This window comes from Mauremys mutica, chromosome 13 (genome assembly GCF_020497125.1).
Source record: "Mauremys mutica isolate MM-2020 ecotype Southern chromosome 13, ASM2049712v1, whole genome shotgun sequence".
Classification (NCBI taxonomy): Eukaryota; Metazoa; Chordata; order Testudines; family Geoemydidae; genus Mauremys; species Mauremys mutica.
Genome location: NC_059084.1, coordinates 3875543 through 3901863, shown reverse-complemented (window position 1 = coordinate 3901863; position 26321 = coordinate 3875543). Strand labels below are relative to the sequence as shown.

The 26321-nt window shown below is 48.3% G+C and overlaps 1 protein-coding gene across 8 annotated transcripts in view; it reads right to left on the bottom strand.

Moving 5' to 3' along the window:
* RTEL1 (regulator of telomere elongation helicase 1) overlaps positions 1-26321 on the bottom strand; it is a 115956-nt gene that overhangs the window by 36019 nt on the left and 53616 nt on the right. For all 8 annotated transcript variants that reach the window (XM_044985237.1, XM_044985240.1, XM_044985242.1 and 5 more), the window contains 6 exons: positions 24921-24998; positions 23798-23941; positions 16583-16698; positions 12651-12774; positions 11417-11564; positions 7412-7566 (listed from right to left, as the gene is read on the bottom strand). In XM_044985237.1, coding sequence (XP_044841172.1) covers positions 7412-7566; positions 11417-11564; positions 12651-12774; positions 16583-16698; positions 23798-23941; positions 24921-24998 — 765 coding nt within the window. The remainder of the gene's footprint in view (positions 1-7411; positions 7567-11416; positions 11565-12650; positions 12775-16582; positions 16699-23797; positions 23942-24920; positions 24999-26321) is intronic.

Below are 26321 nucleotides of genomic sequence, written 5' to 3'. Positions count from 1 at the left end.
TTGTATTTCCAGCGTTTCATAAAGCAGACCGCAGGGTACAGGGTCATGAATCTGCTGTGATGAAAACTAAGCATATGTAATTCTTAATATACTGCTCCTTTTCAACATTTTGAATTTATTTTATTTATTCAGAAGACAATAGTTTATTATAAACTGAACCTTGAGGCAGATGGTTGAAAATTCAAATAAGGCTTTTTTTTACATCTTTTTTTTTTTTAAATCGAAGATTGATTTAAATGTTAAAAAACAGGATTCTGATTCCCTCCCCCATCCCTGAGTTCCCTCCTTTCAACAGATATATCAGACAAGGACACCACCTAGCATGTTAAAAGTAAAAACCTAACGCAGTCATGCAGAAGCTTTACCTTTCAAAGTCAGTCAGAACAGCATTAGGTGACACAATGGTAAAAACACTGATGGCAGCTCTACCCTAGAGCTCTCACCATTGCTAGCAGAGAGTGAGCTGCACCAGTTAAGTTTTCCTTAAAACTGTGACTACACAAGGTCCCAGAGGAGAATGGATGTGCTGGGGAAGCGTGGAGAGGGGTACAATATTTTAATTGCAACAGACACTCCCTTAGTAGTATAAGCAGGGCCAAAGATAATGAAAACGCCCATCTGAGCAACACTGATGAAGCAGTGGGAGATCCCAAATTTTCAGGTCTCCACATTCCTTTTGAGAAAGCAGATATATCGAACGACTTATTTTCTCACTGCTTGCCCAAGAAAAGGTTAACTTATTGAGAACGTGGCAGACAGTGCATTTTCAGGATGGTGACTGAAAAACGGTTACTCACCTTTTGTAACTGTTGTTCTTCAAGATGTGTTGCTCATGTCCATTCTATTGTAGGGGTGTGTACGCCCACATGCGCGGTCATCGGAGATTTTTGCTTCCTTGAGTGCCGCCTGAGCCCTAGTCGAGTGAACCGTCATGACTGCTGGCGTGGGTACCTTAGTCAGCTAATAGCAGTGATGGATGCAGGCCATGATCCAGGACGAGCTTCTCTGAGTGGACACTGGGTGAACTTTCATCCTATCAGCCACGAACAGCTGTTTCAACTTACTGAATAGCTTTGTTCTATCTATGCAGAAAGCCAGCACCCTTCTTACGTCCAGGGTGTGTAGCCCCCACTCCTCACCTGATGCATGAAGCTTAGGACAAAGGACCGGCAGATATATATCCTGGCCAGCATGAAACTGGGTCATGACCTCAGGCAAAAATGCCGGGTGCAGGTGCAGCTGAAGAAGTAGTAGTCCTTGAATACGATCATATAAGGAGGTTCTGAAGTGAGCATCCTGATCTCTGATAGCCTATAGGCTGACGTTACAGCGACCAAAAAAGAAACCTTCCAGGAGAAGTGTAGGAGGGAGCAGGAGCCAAGGGTTCGAAGGGGGGAACCATGAGCCGCGACAGCACAAGATTCAGGTCCCACAGTGGGACCAGCTCCTGGACGTGGGGGTAGAGGCACTCCAGCCCTTTCAAGAACCGCACCGTCATGGGGTGGGCAAAGAGGGACCTGACCTGAACCAGGGGATGTAGCACCAAGATGGCCGCCAGGTGGACCTTGACAGAAGAGAGGAACAACCTTTGAAGCTTAAGATGCAGCAAGTAGTCTAGGACATCCTGCAGCGAAGCCTGCTTGGCCCAAAGGCACCGTTCCGAGGCCCATTACTCAAACCTTTTCCATTTTGCCAGGTAGGTTGCCCTGGTCAAGGGTTTCCTGCTGTTGAGAAAAACTTGCTGAACATGGGCCAAACAAGCTTTTTCATCCACGCTCAGCTACACAACAGCCAAGCAGCACCGCCAGGTTCGGATGCAGCAAGTTGCCATGGTTCTGCGACAGCTGCTCTGGTCAAAGAAGCAGTGGAAGAGGGGCAGCTACCAAAAGATCCAACAGCATGCCAAACCAGCGCTGACGGGGCCACGAGGATAACTCTCACCCTGTCCAGCTTGACTTTCACTAGGACCCTGTTGATCGGTGGTACCGGTGGAAAGGCATACGTGAAAACCCTTGCTCAAGGAATGAGGAAGGTGTCCTAAAGGGAACCTCTGTCCAAACCCTGGATAGAGCAGAACTGGTGGCATTTCCTGTTCTGCCTGGGCGCAAACAGGTCCACCTGGGGAGTTCTCTACCTTTGGAAAATTACATGGACCACCTACAGATGGAGGGACAAGAAGGTCCTGCTGAGGTGATCTGCTAGGATGTTCTTGGAGCCGGGTAGATGGGTGGTGAATGAATGGCATGCCGCACACAGAAGTTCTGAAGGCTGAGCACTTCCTGACAAAGGGCTGAGGATCTGGCCTCATCTGCCTGTTGATGTAATACATTGTGGCGGTATTGTCCGTGAGGACCTGCACAACCTTGCCCTTTAGGTGGGGCAAGAACACCTGGTGGGCCAGGTGAACCGCTCTGAATTCCCTGATGTTGATATGAAGGGCTAGATCATCCAATAGCCAACAGCCCTGGGTGCTGAGTTCGCCCAGGTGGGCTCCCCAGGCCAGATTTGAGGTGTCAGAGACTAGAGTCAGCGACAGGGATGGCAATGCAAAGGGGACCCCTGCAGCACCGACTTGGGGTCCAGCCACCAATTCAGGGATAAAAGGGCATGGCTCATTACCGAAACCACTCGGTCCAGGGAGTGTCTGTTGGGAGTATAGACTGAGACTAGTCACACCTGCAGAGGCCGTAGATGAAGTTGAGCATGGCCGACTACGTATGTGCATGTGGCCATGTGTCCCATCAGACTTAGGTAAGTGTGGGATGTAGTGAGAGGATGGTTTCTTAAATGGCCGATAAGGTCCTCCCTGGCCTGAAACCACACTTCCAGAAGGAAGCCCTTGGCCAGCGTGGAGTCAAGAACGGCTCCAATGAACTCTATGCATTGGACTGGTGTTAACATGGACTTTTCTGTGTTTATCAACAGGCCCAGGTCACGGCAGGTGGAGTACACTAGATCGAGGCTTCTCTGTACCTGGTCTGGAGACCTGCCTTTGATGAGCCAGTCATCAAGATATGGAAACAGGTGCCCCCCGACGCCTGAGGTAAGCGGCCACCAGCGCCATGCACTTTGTGAACACCCTCAGGGCCGAAGAGGGGCCAGAGGGTAGTGCCATGAACTGGATATGATGCCCTCCTACTACAAAATGGAGGAAATGCCTGTGCCCCAGGAATATAGAAATATGGAAATAAGCATCTTTCAAGTTGAGAGCAGTGTACCAGTCTCCCGGATCCAGGGAAGGGACGATGGAGGCCAGGGAGACCATGTGAAACTTCAACTTCTTGAGAGACTTGTTGAGGCGGCGCAGGTCGAGGATGGGTCTGAGGCCCCCTTTCGCTTTCGGGATTAGGAAGTACCAGGAGTAGAACCCCTTTCCTTTCACGTTCCAAGGAGCCTCGTCCACGGCCCCCAGATGCAGAGGGATGCAGAAGGCTGGCGACCTCCTGAACGAGGAGTTGCTCGTCAGAAGGGTCCCTGAAGAGGGACAAGAAAGGGGAAGGAGGAATTGCAGGGTATAGCCCAAAGCTATTATGTGAAGGACCCAACAGTCTGAAGTAACCCGAAACCAGGCTGAGAGGTAGGGAACAAGGTGGTTGAGGAAAAGCAGCAGCAGATCCAAGGAATTGGCTGGGGCGTGGCTCTCGATTGCACCATCAAAATGGGTGCTTCTGCCCTGCTGAATGTTTAACTTGGCTAGGCTGCGCAGGTGAGCGGAAGGCAGAAGGGCAGCAACGACCAAATGTAGTGTCCCTGTCCCTTCTCCTGACAGGTCCGGAATGAGATTGCCACGACCTTGGTGGTGGGGACAGCCAGAACGGCTGACATGCAGACTGCGGCATGTGGATGCCCAGTGAACGGAGGGTGGCTTTGGTGTCCTTCATCCGATGCAGCCTCGCATCCATTTGATCAGAAAACAGACCATTCCCATCAAAAGGAAGGTCCTGAATGGAGGTCTGCATCTCCTGAGAGAGCCCAGCGGTTTGAAGCCAGGAGCTGTGCTTCACCACCACCACCACGGATGCCACCACCCCGGCCGCCAAGTCCGCCGCATCCCACGCAATCTGCAGGGCACAGAGAGCCACTGAGGTGCCCTCCTGCACCAGGGTGATGAATTCCTGGGCCCAATCTCCTTAAATTTATCGAGAATCCCCCATAAATTGAAGTTATAATAGCCCAGGAGGGCCTGGTGGTTTGCCACCCGAAACTGTAGACTTGCAGTGGAATAAATTTTTTTTTTTTCCAAACAAGTCCAGCCACTTGGCCTCCTTATTTTTTGGGGTAGAACTGGAGTGCCCCTGCTTCTCCTTCTCATTGGCCACCTGTGAGCCGTTGGGAGGGCGGGTATAAAGATATTAAAAACTTTTGGCTGGGACAAAGTACTTTCTCTCAGCTTGTTTTGAGGTGGGAGGGCTGGAGGAGGGCGTCTGCCAAATGGCAACTTTGAGGACCCCTTCATGCACAGGTAGTGCAATACGGGTAGGGGTCAAGGCTGACAGGACATCAAATAGAGTCTCCTCCTGTTCAGCCATCTCCTCCATTTGTAGGCCCAGGTTGTTGACCACCTGCTGGAATAAGGCATGGTGGCTGACAACTCTCGAGACTTGGCCACCGCGTGTGCCTCCAGTACCGGGCCTAGTGGCCGCTGTTCCATGACAGCAGCCAACGAATGGACCGAAGAGGGCATTGCAATGACTGGGACCCCACAGGCATTCCAACCTTGGCACTGAACAGGCCACTGCGCAGGCTGCCATTGCCCAACTGCCGACTCAGACGCCCAATCTCGCCGTTGAGATCTAGGTGACAGGCTGAGGAGGCCCTCAGTTCCGGAGAAGCCCCCTTCCGGAGACCACGGAGGGGCTATTGAGGCCTGGATCTGCCTAGAGACCACTGACACCAGAGACCAGTGCCCTGCCCAAGGGAAATGATACCAACAGTGTGGTGAGCGGGTCCGGTGCTGAGGAGATCAGAGGCGCGAAGGAAAATGTTCCCACCGTGTCAGTGACTGGGATTGGCATCAGGACGACCACCTTTGGGACGGCAATCAGCGCTGATAATAGGTGGATCAGCACCTCCTTCTCGGTGAGCTGCATCGAGATGACAGCGACCGTGACCAGGGAGCCGGTGACCAACAATAAGTCCCCGCGATCTCAGCGATGGCACTGGCGACCAGTGGTATGGAGGTGGAGAGTGCACCATCATCTCGAGGGATCGGTGGCACTCCACCGCTCTCTGGGGAGCCTTGTTGGCTGGCTTTCCCTCTTGGGGAGCTTTAGCTGAGACCTGTGCTCCTTCGATGCCTGGGTTCTTGAAGGCATCGGTGCTGGCAGGGGAGTTGGTCCAGTCCCGCTCGCAGGAGTCGGAGGAGGACTTTTCAGTGGGCTGATGGCCCTGACTGGAGAGGGCCAACTGTGGGGGTCCAGGGTAGGCAGGCGGCTTGGGGCAGGCTCTTTGCTTACTGCTAACTGGCCCGCTTTTGTCAGCACCAGAGAGCCATGCTTCTTAGCCCTCTTCTTTGGAACCAGCGATGCAGAGTGGTGACAAGTGGGCCCCAGTGCCAGTGGCGCACTTCGCACCAATGCTGAGGTGCTGGGAGACTCATGGCGGGACGGCTCTGACGCTGGGCGGACTCCGTAAGTAGGGCTCTGAGCCTGATGTGTGTCTCTTCTTGCGTGCGAGACTGAGTTTTTACAAATCCAGCACCTCTCTTTAACGTGCATTTCCCCCAGGCACTTGAGACAGCTACCGTGGGGGTTGCTAACAGGCATAGGCCTGTTGCAGGATTCACAGGGCTTAAAGCCCAGAGACTGGGGCATGCCCCACCAGTTCCCACTGGGACCTAACTACTAAATACTAACTACTGCAAATAAACAGGTACTTAACACTAAAAATAACTATGTAGAAAGCCTAAAGGCACAAAGTCCACGGTAAGAAAACCAAAAGTCCTTGACGAGCAAGGAAAGGTGCTCCGACTGACCACCACGGGTGGTAAGAAGGAATTGAGAGGGCATAGGACCGGCAGCGCCTGATATACCAGTGCATGAGCGCAGCACTCAAGGGGGTGACACAACCGGCCCTATAGATACCACTAAGGCAGAAATCTCTGATGACCGTGCACGTGTGCACATCTACAATGGAATCGACATGAGTAAGCACTCACATAAGAAAATATTTGCATATTCAGCAGGGTACTAATACAATCCAGCCTGCTTGCGTATGATTGCTGAATACTTAGTGTGTCATTCACCAAGATCTTTGTCAGAGTTGTTTTTCAGATTTAAATTTAGAAGATAAAAATACCCTCAAGATATGTTGGGTTTAAGAACTGGCCATTGATGTCTTCTCTTTCATAACTGCAGTTCTCATTGCCTAGTGATGCTCAAAGCTGTGCAAGTTTGGGCAGGATAAACACAACTACCATATGGCTTTTTAATTCATCTGATTTAAATAATGCTGTGTTACAGAATGAGAAATAAGGATATAGCCTGTAATGAATCAATCTGGTTTAGGTGAAGGGGTGCTTATCCCCCCGACTGGCAAATGGCACCCCATATTGAACAGCTCTGTGCACAAGAAATAACCCTGAAAGCAATATTTCCGTAAGAGACATCTCAGTGTTAAAGAAAACTGATTAGCAGGAACAGTAAAATTATTCCTTCATGTAATGGAGTCAGGGGCCATATTGAGACAGGAAACCAGGCTACTCCAACGTAACTCCATCACTAATTGCAAAAAAATCATTTCTGGAACAGCAGGAGGAAACCAACCTGATCAGAAATGTATTATTTCCCTTAGACCTCCCAGTTAGAGACTATTCTCTCTTTAGAAGAGGCCTAAGGAAAAGCAGTAGCATAGAAGAAGCTTACTAACCCTACCGTGCAATGGCATTGCAGGGCTCCAGTGGCTCAGTGATAAGGCACCTCTATCTGTGCAGTGTGGGCTCCGAGAGCCACGGAGTCCATTTCCCATTTGAATGCTGCTCTACATGCAGACAAAAATTCAAAAGGAGTTCCGGTTTTCCTGTAATACATATTCACATTCAAACAGCTACAGTGAATGTCCACCATGAGGTTCTGCATCTATAGCAACCTCTTTTTGAGGACTCCTCAGCCCTAAAAGTATAATGTTAACTTCTGGCAGTCTGTGTCTCACCTATAGCAGTGATAACTTCATTATTAGCATTAATGTGAATGTGTAGGTCACATACTAGAAAGTGGCAGGGTGCCCTTCTCCAAAGAGAAGCTATTACTCAAGCTCATCCCTAGTCCTTTCTTGTTAATGGTGGTAAATTACAAGGTATTTTCTGGAAGGGAGTTGGATCCAGCACCCATAAGTTGTCAACCAAACATTTAATTTTAGGACCAGTAGTTCACTCAAACCTACATAGAGCTCTTCTGTACATGATCACCATTACCTTTTCCTCTCCTGGCAAGCGGTCGTCTTCTGTCCCTTCACTGCTCTTCTCATTGTGCTCCAATGCATCCAGGAGCCCAATGGGCTGCCTCCTTGATGCGATCAGCTCTTGATCATACTCCACACACAGGCTGGTTGCCCCATCCCCCAGCAGCCCTACAACATTAAGACAGAATGTAAACAGACCTGTTACTTACCCTGCAGTAACTGTGGTTTTCCAAGATGTAGGCAGTCAGGGTGGATCCTGCAATAGATGAGCACATGCCTTACATGCACAAGACTCTCTCTCTCTCTCTCTCTGACAGTGATGTCCATTGGAGCTGTATATGGGAACTATGCCTCCTCGTGCTCTCATATGAGGGCATAAAACATGAGGCAGCTGCAATCCTCCCTGAGTTCCCTTGCAATTCAAAGCCTATGTTGCCGGGGAACCTGAAAAGGAGGGATGAAGGGTAGGTCATGGGATCCAAAGGGAATGCCATGGGATTTCAAAGAACCAGAAAAGTTAGTGAGTTACTCTACATAGTTACCTTGCAGAACTCAGACTAGCACATTCCTCAAGCAGGCAGATGCTGCTGCCTGTGCTCAGGTGAAATGTGCCTTGATGTTCAGTTGCTTGCTTGAGGACAGGGAGAATGTATGGCCCCGGTGTTGGCGAGGAACATAACTCCGTTAGGGCTGATGCTGACATATAAGCCGCTTTCAGTACTGGAGTCTGTGCCGATGGATAGCACCACTGACAATGGGTCTAGCTCAGCCTGAGCCTCATCCCACAAGGACAGGATTGACACCAATGGTATGGCCACCATTGCGAGGAGAATCTGATCTTTCTCTCCATCCCTCAATACTGTGAGGGGCTTGGAGGGCTTGTGCCTGTCTGTGTGGGAGGACACTGTGTGGGAGGGCTTTAAACTTCTGCTCCAGTGCTCAAAGTGGCCACTTCCAATGCTCAACATCAGTGTCTGAGATATAGGTGCCAGCTTTGTCATCAAAGCAGAGGTCAACTTTGGTTCTGCTGCCGATGTCGGTGATGGGCCTTTTCTCGATGGCATATTCTCCATGGTAGTCTTTGTCACCTGTCTGCTTAATGGGGTGCTAAATGATGCTGGTTTGTTCAGTAGGAAGATTCTGGAGCTTGTTGCCTCTGAATCTGAAGTCTGGGCCCAGAAAGTGGAGTTTCAACCTCACATCTCATGATTTGTGAGGTGTCCAGGCTAAGCATACCAGCACCTGCTCAGAACATGAGATTCTCCCAAGCAGAAAATGACATTTACTGTGCCTGTCCTTAAGGGGAATTAGTCCATTCCAGGATGGACAGGGTTAGAAGCCTGCAGATTTTGAATCCACCGCTACAGAAACACTGTACAGTGGGGCTGAGGTAGGGGTAGGGGAGGATTGGACAGGGCGTCTGTAAGGGGTGTCTGAGAAGAGATGTTTGGTTCTAACATAATAATCAGTCCACAGTGGTTGAAACTGAAGATGAGAAGTGATTTTGAAGATTTTCAGAAGAACCAGAAGTAATTTTGCCTGACTTAAGAACTAGTGGGTCAGACACTCACTGGTTTCCATCTCACTGCCATGGGCGGTAAGAGGGAAGTGAAGCAGTGCGGCAGTCACCCTGCCCTTCATGCCCTTCTATGGAATATGAGGCAGCTCAGTGGGACCCCTGTGCAGCTCTGACAGACACTGCTGGTCAAAACGTATCTGGTCCCTACAGTGGGATCAACACTGAAACATACTCCAAGATTTACATATTTCCTCCTCCTCCTCTTACATGCCTGGCGACATGCCAATGTTTCCAGTAACTCTGATGGATTCTACAGGATTTCCTACCAAACATCCCTGCTAAGCCCCACGTGGCAACCCAGTAGTGTGTGCTGGTTTCTCTCATCCTTTGTCTCTCTTGCAGTGGAACTGCACTGAACAACTGAGTCAACAAAACTCAGTTTAGTTGATCTTTTCCAACTTGGCGACTTTATATGTGTAATTCTGATTTCTGTATTTAAAGGATGGACTGGGGAAAGCGTGACTAAAATCAGATTTAAACTCAAAACAGCTTACACCGAGTGATCTTCAGAAATCTTACTGCCACTCTTACTACCAAAGGTATTTGTGTTTAAACACTGTGGGTCTCTGAATCGCCCTCAGAGCCCAATTCCTGCAGTGAAGTCTGAGTAATTCACTTTTGACATGGCACAAGGCTAATATCAACACATACTTTCTGTGGTGTTACAGACGACTTTTTTTTTTTTTTACTTGTTAAAGTGAGATTATTATCTACTATTAGCCATGTATACTACTATACTAGACAATCATCTCATTGAGCTTACGAAGTGCTTGTCATTACATGTACCAAACTGACATCTTATTGCCATTTATTCAAGCTGCCTGTCCATGAAACATATTCTCATCCTTTAGGGCCTAGTTGTGTCTGTTTGTAGATACTTTAACCCTACAGTTCCAGGTTCTGGCAACATCAATTTGATGCTTCTAAAAAGGCATTCTCCCCACACACAAAAAATCACCTATTCTCTTTAGCTTGTGAGCCTACCTACCTTTGTGTGTCAGTTACTACGTAGAGTAGCAAAATATTTTTACTTCTGGCAAAACAATCTGAGTAACAATCAGACAAAGTTGTATGGAGAGTTGTTGTAGCCATGCTGGTCCCAGTATATTAGAAAAAACAAGGTTGGTGAGGTAATATCTTTTATTGGACCAACTTCTGCTGGTGAGAGAGACAAGCTTTTGAGATTACACAGCTCTGAAGAAAAGCTCTGTGTAATCTCAAAAGGCTCTCTCTCTCTCCAACAGAAGTTGGTCCAATAAAAGATATTACCTCCCCCATCTTGTCTTTCTAATTAGAAAGTATCAGGAAAGCAAGAATAATTTCTAAGAACACATATTGTGCAATGAAACACTGTCAAATTCAGGAACAGTGAGAAGTCCACAACAGAACAGTCTGTTCTAGTTTCTTTGGCATGAAAATTTTTTTACCTTTGACATCAGTTAAGCTCAATTTTTTAGGCCACTGGTTCACTTGATGTCAATGCCTTCGTTTTGTTTTCTAAGCTGTAACAATGTACAGGAGACTATTATTGAATAGAATGGGAGACGGGGTATGTAGCCAACAGCATTAAGCATCTTTATTAGGAGGATTTCAAATACTCTACAAAGGTGAATGAGAATCATCACCCCCATTTTGTAGATGGAAAAATGGAGGCAGGGTGTCAGATGGCAAATGAGTGGCAGAGTCAGGATCAGAACCCAAGCCTTCTGACTTCTCGTCGCCTATTCTAATCAGCAGACTATGTTGCCTTCCAGAATAGTCAGCCTTGGTCAGAATTCAAGTCATACCAAATAAATCCATGATGAAATTCAACCTGTTGAAGCCTCAGATGTTCACGGCTGTTCAAAATCACCAAAATATTTCCTGTGGGGTAACTATCTGACATTCCCTCCACCCGGACATCTCAGCGGCCAGACAGATTTTCTTTTTTGTCAATTCCATTTTAGAACCCTTAAAAGAAACATCCTCAGGCACCTATACCAATGGAGCGGGGGATGGCATTCACAGTGAAAGCTGAGTTATACAGCTAGAAAATTTGAGCTGTTTGGAGTTTTTAAATGCAAATAAAAGACTATTTCCTGTCTCCTCTCTCTACCCCATCTGCTGCCCCCCTTCCATGCATCCCCAGTCTGCTGTCATCTCACGTGCCTTGGTACCCAACCCACTCCATACCCATCAGTCTCTTCCTTCCAGTCTTTCCATTCCCCCATGTGGTTCCCCAGTCCCCTACTGTTAATCTATAACCCTTTTGATTCTTAGCCCTCCTCTGTTTAACCACTCCTGGATTCTTGCCCCTCTGCATTTCCTAGTCTCCCTGCTCCACCTCTGGCTTGGCCCAGAATCTTTGGATTAAAACAAAATCTTCAGTGTATGTGTTTTCCTATAATACAAGGAAGACACAATTGTAAACAATTTAGAAATGCAAACACCCAGACTTACCCATTCGCTTCCTCTTCAAACTAGGAACATGATCATCTAAATTCTTGGCTTTTGTCCGGGAGGGGGGCTGCCCAGATGACGTGGATGATGTCGGGTCCTCTTCACATATGGTGCTAGGGCAGGAGCTCCGTGTTGAGGGTGGGGGCATCTGCACAAAGACTGGAAAATGTTACACTAGGCAAACACTACTGTTCCACTTCCAAGGCTGAACGTTTTTCAATGAAAGAACCCAAGAGCAAAGCTGAAGATAAAATCCACGATCAAAATTTAGTTTGAGAGGTCTGAACATGTATGCACCAGAGATGAAACTGAATAATTAGAAATTAGCATGGGCAAATTAATTGGAGATGGGGACGTTCAGCACAGAGGGATCATGCAACTGTAAAGGGATGTCAGAGTGGGAAGCATCACACAATCTTGATGGTGTTCTCTCTGCAATGCAGCCCCTTCTGATACAGATGCACTATCCCTTGTCCCCCCTTTACAATGAGATAGTTATCTTTTGAACCCCACTAAGTGCATGAGAATTCTAAGCTCAGTTTCAGGCTCACACTTCTCTCACACACACAAACTTACACAAAGTACCCTGCCACCTTTATTGTGTATTCTTTTGACGGCACCATCTTACACCTAGCCCTCAACTTCAAAATCCTGTGGCCTACCAGCTGTGCCTCACTATAGCATGCAAACTGTATTGTACTAGTGAGTCAAAGAGCTCCCTAATGCCAAGGCAGAAGCCAAAGTGTTAAAGATGTCCTAGTACCAAATGGGCAAATGATAGGATGATTTCTGGCCTGTGCTATTAACCACTGCTGCTTCTCATTTTACATACCAGCCAGCTTGGAGCTAAATAATTTGAGAGTCTAATCACTTTTTCCAAACATGTGTCCTCTCCATGTGGGTGACAAGGGGAGGTTTAGGAAGTATATAACATCAGTTTCACTCCCTCATTTTATATTCCAGACCAAAACAACTTGTGTTTAGGAGCAGGCTGGATGAGAGAAAGACAAAAGAAGAGTCTTTTCCTTTGAAATCTAGCCCAAAAGGCCCTGTAGCTTGGTGACACAATCCCTGGGAGGGATGACCCTCAGAATCCCCCAGTGCAGCTCAGAGTCTTAAGTAAAGGAGATCACTTAAGAATGATGAGACCCTCTGCCCAACCCTCCTACGGCTGAGTGCACCTGGTCCCTGACAGCCCTGGACAAAAACTCCTCCTTTGTCTGACAATACCTACGATTTTTTGAGCAATACGGAAGAACTGGGAGACCTCTCTGACTGCATGCCCGAAGTTGTTGTAAATCTTGACATAAGGGCGGACCCAGGAGGGCAGCTGGGATCTTACATCATTGTTCACGAACCTGTGGAGAATTGGAAAATAGGAGAAAAATCCCTCAAACTCCTCCACTAAATTAATCTCTCAGCAGAAGGCAGCTTTCAACATCTCACCTGAGGAGCTGGAACAGGGACGAGAGTGAAGTCTTAAGAGCATATGCAGACACTGTCCTCAACATGACATATTAAATTTCATAGTAAGACTATGCACCTACTCCTGGGAACACCAAGTAAGGAACCAAGGAGCTAAGCAGGAACAGTAAGAACAAGCAGCTGGGTAAGAACACAAAAAAAACTGGGATTGATCTTTGTTCCCAGGAGAGCAAGAGTCAGCTGGAACCAGGGTATTTGTGTCTATCACTACACCTCTGTACTGAACGGCAACACTCCTACTAGACACCAGTTATATTATACTATCCAAAACTGACTGGCAGCTGCATAAGGTAGAAAAATGCTCATTAGCGATTGGGCTGAAACCACCAAATTTATTTCCACTTGTGAACACAGACTAGGATTCGTACCCAGATGGCCAGAAATGAAAGGCTCATTCTAAACCAGTGGTTCTCAAACTTTTGTATTGGTGACCCCGTTTACACAGCAAGCCTTTGAGTGTGACCCTCCTTATAAATTAAAATCACCTGTTTTATGTTTAATATTATTATAAATGCTGAAGATGAAGTGGGATTTGGGGGTGGAGGCTGACAGCTTGCGACCTCCCATGTAATAACATCACAACCCACTGAGGGGTCACGAGCCCCAGTTTGAGAACTCCTGTTTTAGACCATTAGTTCTCTGGATCACCTATCCCATAATCATTAATATCAATCTTGAGATAGTTTATTTTTAAATTAAACTTTATTGTATCCAGAGGTTTCTGAGGGCTAAGTCAGAAATAAACAAAGGAAAAAGCTGCATGTAGTGCAGAAACCAGATGAAAGGCCTGAGAAACAAAACATTATGGGAAAATGGAAATAACCAGCTTTCTTCTTCAGAAACTGAATGGGCACCATGCAAAGTACAAAGTGGTGATTCAGTCTCATTCTCAGGAAAACAAGGTGGATATGCATGCTCAGAAGGTTCACAACATAGCTACCAACACGCAAAATGGCCAAACAAAACTCCTACTCAAGGCGATAGGTTTCATGGCAATGGCAGGAAATTCACTCATTTCCCAGAAACAGGATTCTGGTTAGAAATACAAGTGAGACCATTTTTAGATTTTCTGGCAATATGTAACTTCTTCCTGCACTTCCCTTCAAAACTGCAATTACCGTTCACTGCCTTCTCAAACTTAGTGGGGAGCAGGACTGGAACCTCTGTATTCACATAACTTGTATTAGTGTTTCAGGAAGTTCTAACTCCTGGCATGAAAAGGGTTAAAAAAGATATATTACTCCTCTCCCCCCCCCTCCCCCCACATATATCAAATAATCACTGACAGCTTATTCTGCATCTGCTAATACTACTACCAGCCTTACGGAGGGAATGGGGAGAGAGATGATTTTGGGAAAGGAGAACAGAGGATAAACATTTATGTTATTTTCACTTATTAAGGAGAATGATACCTAGCTCATTGTTGATGATCACTAATGAACTGTAGCCTTCTTCAACTATCATACTAAGGCCTGGTCTACACTACGCGTTTAAACCGAATTTAGCAGCGTTAAACCGATTTAACCCTGCACCCGTCCACACGAGGCCCTTTATATCGATATAAAAGGCTCTTTAAACCGATTTCTGTACTCCTCCCCGACGAGAGGAGTAGCGCTGAAATCGGTATTGCCATGTCGGATTAGGGTTGTGTGGCCGCAAATCGACGGTACTGGCCTCTGGGCGGTATCCCACAGTGCACCATTGTGACCGCTCTGGAAAGCAATCTGAACTCAGATGCACTGGCCAGGTTGACAGGAAAAGCCCCGCAAACTTTTGAATTTCATTTCCTGTTTGCCCAGCGTGGAGCTCTGATCAGCACGGGTGGCGATGCAGTCCCAAATCCAAAAAGAGCTCCAGTATGGACCGTACAGGAGATACTGGATCTGATCGCTGTATGGGGAGACAAATCTGTTCTATCAGAGCTCCGTTCCAGAAGACGAAATGACAAAGCATTTGAAAAAATCTCCAGGCTATGATAGACAGAGGCCACAGCAGGGACTCAGCACAGTGCTGCGTGAGAAGCGTAACGGAAAGCCAAAGAATCAAATGGACGCTCATGGAGGGAGGGAGGGGTACAGAGGACTCCAGCTATCCCACAGTCCCCCTCAGTCTCCGAAAAGCATTTGCATTCTTGGCTGGGCTCCAAATGCCTGAAGGGTCAAAAACATTTTCCTGGGTGTTTCAGGGTATATGTCGTCAATTTACACCCTTCCCCCTCCCCCCCCGAAAGAAAAGGGAAAAAAAACGTTTCTCGCCTTTTTTCAATGTCACCCTGTCTACAGCATGCTGCTGGTAGACGGGGTGCTGCAGCGCTGAACAGCAGCATCCCCTTCCCGGTGGCAGACGGAACAATATGACTGCTATCCATCGTCATCATCAGCCCGTGAGTGCTCCTGGCTGGCCTCGATGAGGTCGGCCGGGGGCGCCTGGGTAAAAATGGGAATGACTCCCAGTCATTCCCGGCAGATGGTACAGAACGGCTGGTAACCGTCTTCATCATAGCAACTGGAGGCTGAGCTCCATCAGCCCGCCCCACCCTTTCATGTCTAAAGAAAAGATTCTGTACTGCCTGGACTATCATAGCAGCGGAAGGCTGGTCTCCTCTCCCCCCAACCCTTTAATGTCCTGCCTGGACTATCATAGCAGCTGGAGGCTTCCTCCCCCTCATTTCATCTCACTAAAAAGTCAGGGTTTCTTATTCCTGCATTCTTTATTACTTCATCACACAAATGGGGGGACACTGCCACGGTAGCCCAGGAGGGTTGGGGGATGAGGGAAGCAACGGGTGGGGTTGTTGCAGGGGCACCCCCTAGAATGGCATGCAGCTCATCATTTCTGCGGGATCTCTGGGGCTCTGTCACGGAGTGGCTGTGCTCTCTGGTTCTCTAGTACACTTGCCCCATATTCTAGGTTGGACTGACGCTATTTTTAGACAAAACATAAAGAAGGGAATGACCAGGGGAGTCATTCCCATTTTTGTCCATGCGCCCCCAGCCAACCTCAGCGAGGCCAGCCAGGAGCACCCATGACAGCAGCAGACGGTACAGAACGACTGATAACCATCATCTCATAGCCAATTTACAATGGCATGGCAGACGGTGCAATAGGGATGGTAACCGTCTCTGCTACCTTGCAAAGGCAACTGAATGCTGCGGTGTAGCACTGCAGTACCGGGTCTGTCAGCAGCATCCAGTACACATACGGTGACAGTGACAAAAGGCAAAATGGGCTCCATGGTTGCCATGCTATGGCGTCTGCCAGGGCAATCCAGGGAAAAAGGGCGCGAAATTATTGTCTGCCGTTGCTTTCACGGAGGAAGGATTGAGTGACGACATTTACCCAGAATCACCTGCGACATTGTTTTTGCATTGGGATCTCAACCCAGAATTCCAATGGGCGGGGGAGACTGCGGGAGCTACGGGATAGCTACCCACAGTGCAACGCTCCGGAAATCGACGCTAGCCTCGGTACATGGACACACACCGCCGAATTAATGTGCTTAGTGTGGCCGCGTGCACTCAACCTTATACAATGTTTTACAAAACCAGTTTATGTAAAATCGGAATAATCCCGTAGTGCAGACATACCCTAATGCACTTATACACACAGTACATACAGTTGTGTGTGTGTTGGACACAGGTACATCATTTATAGCCCATCCTATTCAACACAAGAATTCACCTGTGGTCACAAAGGAAAATGGCACCATAGTCCTGGCGATGTCTGATAACCCTGCCGATGGCCTGGTTCACAGCCCGGGAAGCCTGCTGCCGGTACCACTCACGCCCGGATAAATACTAAAAAAGGCCGGGGGGCAAGGAGGGAGGGAGAGAGAGAGAGGGGGGGGGAATCAAGCTATTCAAATACAGTAACTCCTCGCTTAACATTGTAGTTATCTTCTTGAAAAATGCAACTTTAAGCAAAACAATGTTAAGCGAATCCAATTTCCCCATAAGAATTAATGTAAATAGGGGAGGTTAGGTTCCAGGGAATTTTTTTTTGCTGCCTGCTAGTACAGTACTTTGTCCACTACTTGTGGGATTCTCTGGAAGAGCAGCCCATCACAGCTAGCGGGTGGGGGCTTGGAACCAGGGTGGGCCGGTAGCCCCTCTATCAGCTCCCCTCCACACACTTCCCAGTGCCTCCCACTCGCTGGCGGGCCCTGCGGATCAGTGCCTCTCCGCTCCTCCTGAGCGCGGGGAAACACCTGTTTAGTTTAGTTCCAGAGGGAAACTAATGGGGGGCTGCCAGCCCACCCTAGTTCCAAGCCCCCACCCGCAAAGCAACGTTATAAATGAACATTGCACAACTTTAAAGGAGTATGTTCCCTAATAGATCAGCGATGTAACAACAAAACAACGTTAACCAGGACGAGGTTAAGTGATGAGTTACTGTAGGTAAAATGTATTCTCAGTGCAAGGGCTACTTGTCTCAGTCTCCAATACATGCTATAAATGTATCTCTAAAAGGTGCGAGTCACGTGCAAGACTCTGCTAATGCAATGCCTTCCAACTATACTGAGGCACTACTTATTGCTATGGAGCCCTGACCTAGTTATTAATATATAAGCTGCACTGGTGTTTAGCCACTGAATTAGGGCTTGTACAAAGCACTTACCATGCCATTAAATAGCTAACAGCTACCCTGCAAGATGATAAAGAAGAATTACATAGTATTTGTACTTAAACCTGAAAGGCTGCCAAACATAGCCCAACACGCCCATGGTTTATACTTCCTGACCAATTTCCTTCTGGGCCAAATAATCCCTTTGAAAGATAAATGGTTACCATACACTCAAGCTATTTTGAATGCAACTGCGTTCAAGAAATTTATGACCAGTGTTTGATTATAAAAAATGGTTACTCACCTTCTTGTAACTGTTGCTCTTCAAGATGTGGTTGTTCATGTCCATTCCCATTAGATGTGTGCGCGCTGTGTGCACGGTCATCTGAAAGTTTTTCCTTTAGTCGCTCCCGTCGGGTCAGTCGTGGAGCCTTCTGGAGTAGTGCCTTCATGGTGCTCAACATATGACCCTGCCAACCCGACCTCCCTTCAGTTCCTTCTTGCCGGCTACTCTGACAGAGGGGAAGGAGGGTGGGTATAGGAATGGATATGAATACCACATCTCAAAGAAGAGTTACAAGAACGTAACTGTTTTTTCTTCTTTGAGTGATCGTTCACATCAATTCTAATCAGGTGACTCCCAAGCTCTCCCCCAGAGTTAAAGAATCGCTGTTAAAGAATCGCTGACTGGAGCACCGCTCTGCCAAATGCTGCATCATCTCTGGCATGCTGGGTGATAGCATAGTGAGTGGTAAACGTATGCACCAATGACCAGGTTGCAGCTCTGCAGATCTCTTTGAATGGGGATCCGGGCCGGAAAGCAGCTGACGAGGCTTGCAACCTTGTGGAGTGTGCCGTAATAACCAGGGCTGAGACCATAGCCAGTTCGTAGCATGTGCGGATGCAGTCCGTGATCCAGGAAGAAATGTGTTGGAAAGAGACCAGGAGCCCTTTCATCTGGCCTGCCACTGCCACAAACGGTTGGATTTCCTGAAAGGCTTAGTGTGCTCGATGTAGAATGCTAGTGCAGACCAGACATTCAGTGAGTGAAGCCTCTACTCCCATGCACCGGTATGAAGTTTGGGATAAAAGACTGGTAGAAAAGTGTCTTGGCTAGTATGAAATTGGGACACCAACTTGGGAAGGAAGGCTGAGTGAGGCTTGGATTGACCCTTCTCCTTGTGGAAGACGGTGTAGGGTGAGTTGGAGGTTAGTGCTTTTAACTTGGACACCCTCCTAGCTGATGTAATGGCGACCAGGAATGCCACCTTCCACGACAAATACAAAAGGGAGCAAGTCACCAGTGGTTCGAAAGGGGGCCCCATTAGTCTTGAGAGGAATAGATGAAGATCCCATGCAGGGACAGGTTGTCGAGCCTGTGGATATCTTTCCAGGCCTTTGAGGAAACACCCTACCATGGGGTTGGCGAACATGGAACGCCCAAAGTCTCATGGGTGGAACGTAGAGATAGCAGCAAGGTGCACCCTGATGGATGATCCTGCCAGGCCCTGATGTTTCAGGTGTAAGAGGTACTCCAAGACGAGTGGTATAGGTGCCTGGAGTGGAGGTGTGCAATGCTGGACACACCAGCAAGTGAACCTTTTCCACTTAGCTAGGTAAGTGGCCCTGGTGGAAGGTTTTCTGCTACCGAGCAGAACCTTCCTTACAGGTTCCAAGCACCAGAGCGCCATTGGGTTTAACCATGAAGCTTGCAAGCTGTGAGATGGAGGGACTGGAGGTCTGGGTGGTGAAGGTGACCGTGGTCCTGTGTGATCAGATCGGGGTAAAGTGGTAACACGATCAAGGCGTCCACTTACAGCTGCAGAAGCATGGTGTACCAATGTTGGCAGGGCCACGCTGGGGCCAGCAGGATTACCTTCGCCTTGTTGCTGAGGATCCTGAGCAGCACCTCATGCACAAATGGAACCAGTGGAAAGGCATATATGAGGCGTTCTCCCCAGGGTAGCAGGAACGCATCTGAGATTGAACCCAGGCTGTGCTTCTGGAAGGAGCAGAACGTTGGGCACTTTCTGTTGCTCCGGGTGGCAAACAGATCAAGCTGGGGAAACCCCCACCTTTGGAAGACGGAATGCATGACATCTGGATGGATGGATCACTTGCGGTTGCAGAATGACCTGCTGATCCGCTAATTCGTTCTGCACTCCCAGGAGATAGGACGCCTCCAGGTGAATGCAGTGGGCTATGCAGAACTCCCATAGCTGGAGGGCTTCCCGGCATAGTGGAGAGGAATGAGCTCCACCCTGTTTGTTGATATAAAACATGGCAGTGGTGTTGCCAGTGCATGGCAGTGATGACTATCCTTGTAGCTGGGACAGGAAGGTGTGGCAGGCTAGCCACATTGCTCTGAGTTCCTTGATATTGATATGGAGTGAAAACTCATCCTGCAACCATAGGCCCTGTGTTCGGAGATCTCCCAGGTGAGCGCTCCAACCCAGACCTGACACGTCCTTTATTAGGGACCAAGAGGGCTGTGGACTGTTGAAGGGAACTCCTTTGCAGACTGTCCAAGGGTCGAGCCACCAACAGAGGGACCTGAGTATGTGCTCTGGCACTGACACTACTGAGCTCAGGCTGTCTCACACTGGGCGACAGGTCAAAGTGAGCCATGCTTGGAGTGGTCTGAGCCTCAGTCTGGCATGTCTGACCGCATAAGTGCAGGCTGCCAGGTGGCCAAGGAAACTCACACATCCCCTTGCTGTCATGTTGGGGTATCGCCTGAGGCTTTGCATAATGTCTGTCATTACTTGGAATCGGGCCTCTAACAGGATCGCCCTTGCTTGTACAGAGTCCAGCACCACCCCGATGAATTATATTCTTTGGGTCAGTGACAAGGTTGACTTGTTCACGTTGAGGAGACCCAGCCTCTCGAAAGTAGCACTGACTAGTCAGACTTGAGACTCCACCTGCTCCCTGTTGCGCCTCCGTAACAGCCAGTCATCAAAGTAGGGATATACCCCAACCTGCCTCCTGCGAAGAAAGGCTGCAATCACCGATATGATGAAGACTCGGAGGGCTGTTGATAGGCGGAATGGGAGAACCGTGAACTGATAATATTTGTGATCGACCAAAAACTGTAGAAATGGTCTGTGCACAGGCTGAATGGATATGTGAAAATATGCGTCCTTCACGTTGAGGGCGGCGAACCAGTCTCCCGGAACCAATGAAGGGATGATCGTGCTCAGGGAGCCCATGCGGAACTTCAGCTTGACCAAGAACTGGTTGAGTCCTTGCAGGTCTAAGATGGGTTTGAGACCCCCCTTTGCTTTGGGGATGAGTAAATAACAGGAGTAGAATCCTCTACCCCTTAACTCCAAAGGAACCTCCTCCACTGCCCCCACAGCGAGGAGCGACTGCACCTCCTGGATAAGGAGTTGCTCGTGTGAGGGGTCCCTGAAGAGGGACGGGGAAGGAAGTTGAGAGGGAGGGGAGAAACACAATTGGAGAGAATATCTCACCTCCACCGTGCAAAGGACAATGTTATTTGGGACCAGGCATGGAAGAAGTGGGATAGCCGATTCAGGAAGCACGGGGAAGGATCTGGTGTAGTGGTGGGTATGCAGTTCTCGGGCATCCCTTCAAAAGGTCTGCTTTGAGCCCGATGAAGATTTGGCTGGGCCCTGGCCCTGACCTGATGGGGGTTGCGACAGTCTGTGCCTGCTATTCCTACCCCTCCTTCTATAGAAGTCCTATCTTTGAGGAGGGTAGGAATGCTGCTGTTGAGGCTGCGATTTAAAGTTTTTACGCTGGGTTGCAGGGGTGTGCCCGGGAGTCCTTCAGGCTGTGCAGCTCGGCGTCCATCTGCTCAGAGAATAGTCCTGTGCCCTCAAACGGCAGGTCCTGAAGGTTTGCTGCACTTTGGGGGGCAGCCCAGACGCCTGCAGCCCTGAACCCCTTCTCATGGCTAACCATGAAGAGAGGATGTGGGCGGCAGAGTCCACTGCATCAAGGGAGGCTTGAAGAGAGGTTCATGCCACCACCTTCCCTTCGTCAATAATGGCCATGAATTCAGTCCTGGAGTCTGATTAAATTAGCTCTTTAAACTTCAACATGGAGGCCCACGAGCTGAAGTTGTATCTGTTGAGGATAGCTTGTTGGTTAGCTATCCTCAGCCGCAGGCCCCCGTTGAGTTGACCTTCCTATCAAAAAGGTCTAATCTTTTAGACTCCTTGGATTTTGGAGTCGGACCTTGTTGGCCCTGCCTCTCCTTCTCGTTAACCATGGTCAGTACTAGGGAGGAGGGCTGCACATGTGAGAACAAGTTCTCATATCCCTTGGATGGGACAAAGTATTTGCACTCCACACCCCTGGCCGTAGGCAGGATCGATGCCAGGGTCTGCCACAGCATTTTGATATTGCTCTGTATAGTTTTTATCAGGGGCAGAGCTATCCTGGAGAGACCCTCTGGCATCAGGATATTGACCATGGGGTCCCTTTGGCTCGAAAGCTTCTTCTGCCTGCAATCCCATGTTGCGGGCAATTCTGCGCAAGAGTTCCTGGTGTGCACGGTGGTCTATTGGGGGAGGTCCCAAGGCCGAAGTCCCTGCAATTGCCTCGTCTGGGGACAAGGATAAGGAGGCTAGAGGCAGTACCAGGTCCTTCTGACCATCCAGCTCTCTAGCATCCTCCTGGTCAGTGCCTGTGGGCTTTGCGCTGACCGTAGTCATGGCAGCGGTAGTCTGGCCGGCTGTCGCCATGGCTGCTTCAACGATGTCCAGGACAGGCTGTGGTCCCTGTCCTGGTGTTGATTCCGATCCCTGAGGTGCCGGGCAATTTTTATGTGGCTGGGGTGCTCGGGTTTCAGAGACTAATGAGTGAGAGCCCCTGGAAAATGAGCCCTGGGCCTGGTGATAAGCCCAGGGAGTCCAGAATGGCCATTGAGGCTGCGGCTGCTAATCTGGAGGCCATGCTTCCAGTGCCTCACTTCTGTGCCGATTCGACCTCTATCTGCTGCGGCGTAAGTAAAAAGAGTCCCAGTCCAAGTCAGATGACTGATCTAGATTGTGACGACCACAGCAGCGCTGAGCAGTACTGAGCAGGGGAATGGTGCTGCTCCGCTGGTGCCAGGGACCGGTGCCAGGGAACCATGCACGGGGTCCCAAGCTGGGGAACAGTGCCTCAGTGATGGTGAACCCGAGCAGTGCCGAGGTGAACGGTGCCACGTTGGAAAAGGTGATTGCCGCATCGTGGCTGCCTTGCCTCTAGATGGTGCCGGACGCGGCGCAACCAGAGGCTTGTCCCTGATAGCCAGAGGTTGAGGGGCCGTCATTGCTATTAGGTCCCTGGTGGCCTCAAAAGTGTCCGGGGTGGAGGGGGACTCCAACTCCTCCACCTGGCACTGTCTGTCCAGGGAGTTGCTGGGAGCCGGATTCAACGGTCCCCTCTGGGGAAGCAAAGTCAGCAGCACCGACTCTTGGTACTTGGGTGCTGAGTGCTCCTTCATGGGATGCACTGCTGTTGCACCTGGCACTGCCTTCAGCACTGGGGAACGACTCCTGTCCATCTTTTTGTGCGGCACCGGTGAGTGCGAGCAATGCCTGGTTGACTGCGCCACTTCTGGTGCCGGGAACCGCCAGTGCCAAGGAACTCTGGAGTCAGAGTCTTTCGTTGGTGCCATGTCACGCACCAAGGCTGGGACGCTCCGCGCCAACATGCTCGGTGTCGGACCCTGGCGCTGTGTCAGGCTGCGGACGGAGAGCGGACTCCACCAGAAGCTGTTTCAGCTGGAAATCCTGCTCTTTCTTCATCCTAAGGCGGAACGACCTGCAGATTTTGCACCTGTCTGTTTGGGGCTCTTCCCCCAGACATGTGTCACGGGAGTCACCTGTTGGCATGGGCTTCCCGCAGGTCCCGCAAGGTTTAAACCACGGGTGGGCAAACTTTTTGGCCCAAGGACCACATTGGGGTTCTGAAACTGTATTGCGGGCCTGCCCCAACCCCTATCCACCCCCTCCCGCTTCCCGCCCCGTGGCTGCCCCACTCAGAATCCCCGACCCATCCAACACCCCCTCCGATCCTTGTCCTCTGACCCCACCCCTCCTGGGACCCCTCACCCCTGACCAACCCCTCCTGGGCACCAGGTGCACACACATTTGAAGTGAAACAGACATGTGCAATCACTTGAAGAATTTAAAATTTCAGCACAACCCAGCCGGAGGTGGGGTGTGGGAGAGGGGTGTCAAATTTGTATGGTCCGATAGAGCAGTTTTGCTTACTGTGGCCCCACAGAGATGACAAGACAATCCATATGTTGGAGAGATACTATGAGACAATGGACTGGCAAAAAATCATCTGCGAAAAGTTCCCCAATCTTACCTGTGCCCCTGAACCTTGTCTTTTCATTTCATCCAGGAATTGCATCTTTAAAACGACTCTTGGCTCCATGCGAGGGGGAAATGGAAGCCCAGTGATAACAACACCTCGTCCGTTCATGTCTGCAAAGTCCAAGCCTTCGCTGGCCTGAAGATGAACAGTGCTTTCAATCACTAACAGGGAATTAAGTGACATTTCAGAGCAGTTCAGGGGTTGTGGCCTCTCTGCCTTAAATTACACATCCAACAATTGTAGTTTGAGAGTAGTGGAAACAAACAGTTTGAACTGGATTCCTTACTTTCATTGCCAGGGTTTTAATCCCAGTGTTTTCCTACTACCAGGCCTTGACCGAGTAACACATCGGCCAAAGGGTGTAAGGAGAGGTTTCTCTGCTTCTTTCTTATTTCTATGGTTTCTGCGATAGTAAGCATTTCAAAATCTTCCTGATTTCCAGGCTGTGTTGCCAGAACACCCATTACTGATTATACATTTCATGCCTGAACTTTCCATACACCAGAGGATGACCATTAATAACACCATCTATTTACAAAGTGTGCTCCTCTTCTGGGGCACCTCCCTCAACATTAAAAACAAATACAACCATTTCAAGAGGATCAAATCCATTTCTAAAAATAGGAAAGTATGACTGTAAAACCACCAAAACTGGCAGAAGGGCTCCAGCGCAGGTACTGGGTTTGAACTAACTTTAGCTCATCTTTTGAAATTGCACAACATTTCAGACAGTTGTTTCTTTATAATGTTAGGCTGACAAACACTTGTCAAGTCTTGTCTAATACAGTCTCTCTCATACAGTAATACAGCTCTTCTGTGAGCAACCACCAGAAAACGTAGGAAAGTATGAAGCCGGTCCCTTTTGAGATTATGCACGTATCACTAGCAAAGCCATGAATAACAGACCTCTGCACTTAAAATAGAGGTGGAAAAACTATGTATTCTGCATTTGCTCCTTTATTTCACTAGGGCTTTTTTATGCATGTGATTATTGATAGATACACAAACACACACATTTCTCTTTGCTAAAAATAGTATCTGGAAGAGCTACAGTCTTCCAAACTCAATGCAAAAAGCAGCTTGCTCTTAAGAATGACCAACTGTTCTACATTACCTTTCCCCGACATACTGCCAAGAAAGTAGCTCCACTAGACTTGGGACAGACAATCTTATCATAATATGCATCCATGATCTACAAGACAAACAGGTTAGGTATGAGGAAGGGGGAAACCATCTCCATTAAACACACACAAACAAACTTGTACATCATAACAAGTTTGACTCATATACTAAGACTCAAGATGTAGTTAACTAGGCTTAGTGTCAGTTTCCTTACTGGAGTATAACTATGGATGTTAGAAATATTTGCTTTCCAAAACCCCCTTATTTACAAACAATCCCACAGATCTTCTGACAGACATAACATTGTGATGTCACCTATCTCTGAAGGGAAAACAAAGAACTTATCATGCAGTACTCTTACGACTCCACATTGGCAAAAGAGGAAAACAAAAAGCAATTTGACGTTATCATTTACTCTAATCATTGTCAAGGAGAAGAGACTGGAATTCAGTGGAAGAGAAAAAGGTGGGAAAAGTGTGGGGAATTTCAACAAATTAGGAAAATAGAAGGCTACTCATTTAAAACTTTAATTTTGTTTTCTATAAACCATTTATGATGCAAGCAGCACATGCCAGAACTGCATCAATATCTGTAAGTATGAAGAATCGTATTTTAACAATTTCACTAGATACAGAAAAATAAGTCTGTTGCCACCGAGGCCTAAACAACTAAAACTTAGGTTGATTTAGCCACATCACTCAGAGCTGTGAAAAATTTCACACCGTGTGACGTAGTGAGGTCAACCTAACCCCCACTGTAAACAAAGCTAGACTGATGCAAGAATTTTTCTTTTGACCTAGCTACCACCTTTCAAGGAGGTGGATTTATGACAGTGATGGAAAAGTGTAACAATAATTTAGTCAGGAACCTCTTTTAACATGTTACAGGCTAATTGCCTCAGAAGAGGTACAAACTCTACCTAGCAGCTTCCTGGATTACCAACATGTTTTTTCCTCTACATGTTAAGCTGTTGGTATGAAACTTTCATTATCTTTTTAGCAGAGGAATACTTCTCAAAACCTCTGTAATCTAATCTTGCTTCTAAATTAGGTCACTTCCATCTAATTTTGTAATTGTTTCTTTTCAAGAAACAATTTAAACAGTAAAGAATATTGTACACCATCAGCAAGGCTGTGCACGTAACCAGGAAGTTGTCCTCTCTTTCCCCTCTTGACAAATGGCCAGTCCATGGGTGTAACAGCTGTTTTGTTTTCTATAAACCATTTATGATGCAAGAACTGCCAGAACTGCAAGGAAGCCTCCTCTTCCCTTACAACTACTGAATACCAGTATCTCCCAGCAATGCAGTCCCAAGAAACGCTATCTAAACAAAGCTGTGCCAAGGACAGACACACACACAGAGTAGTATTTATACTGAAGAGTGGTAGGAGTT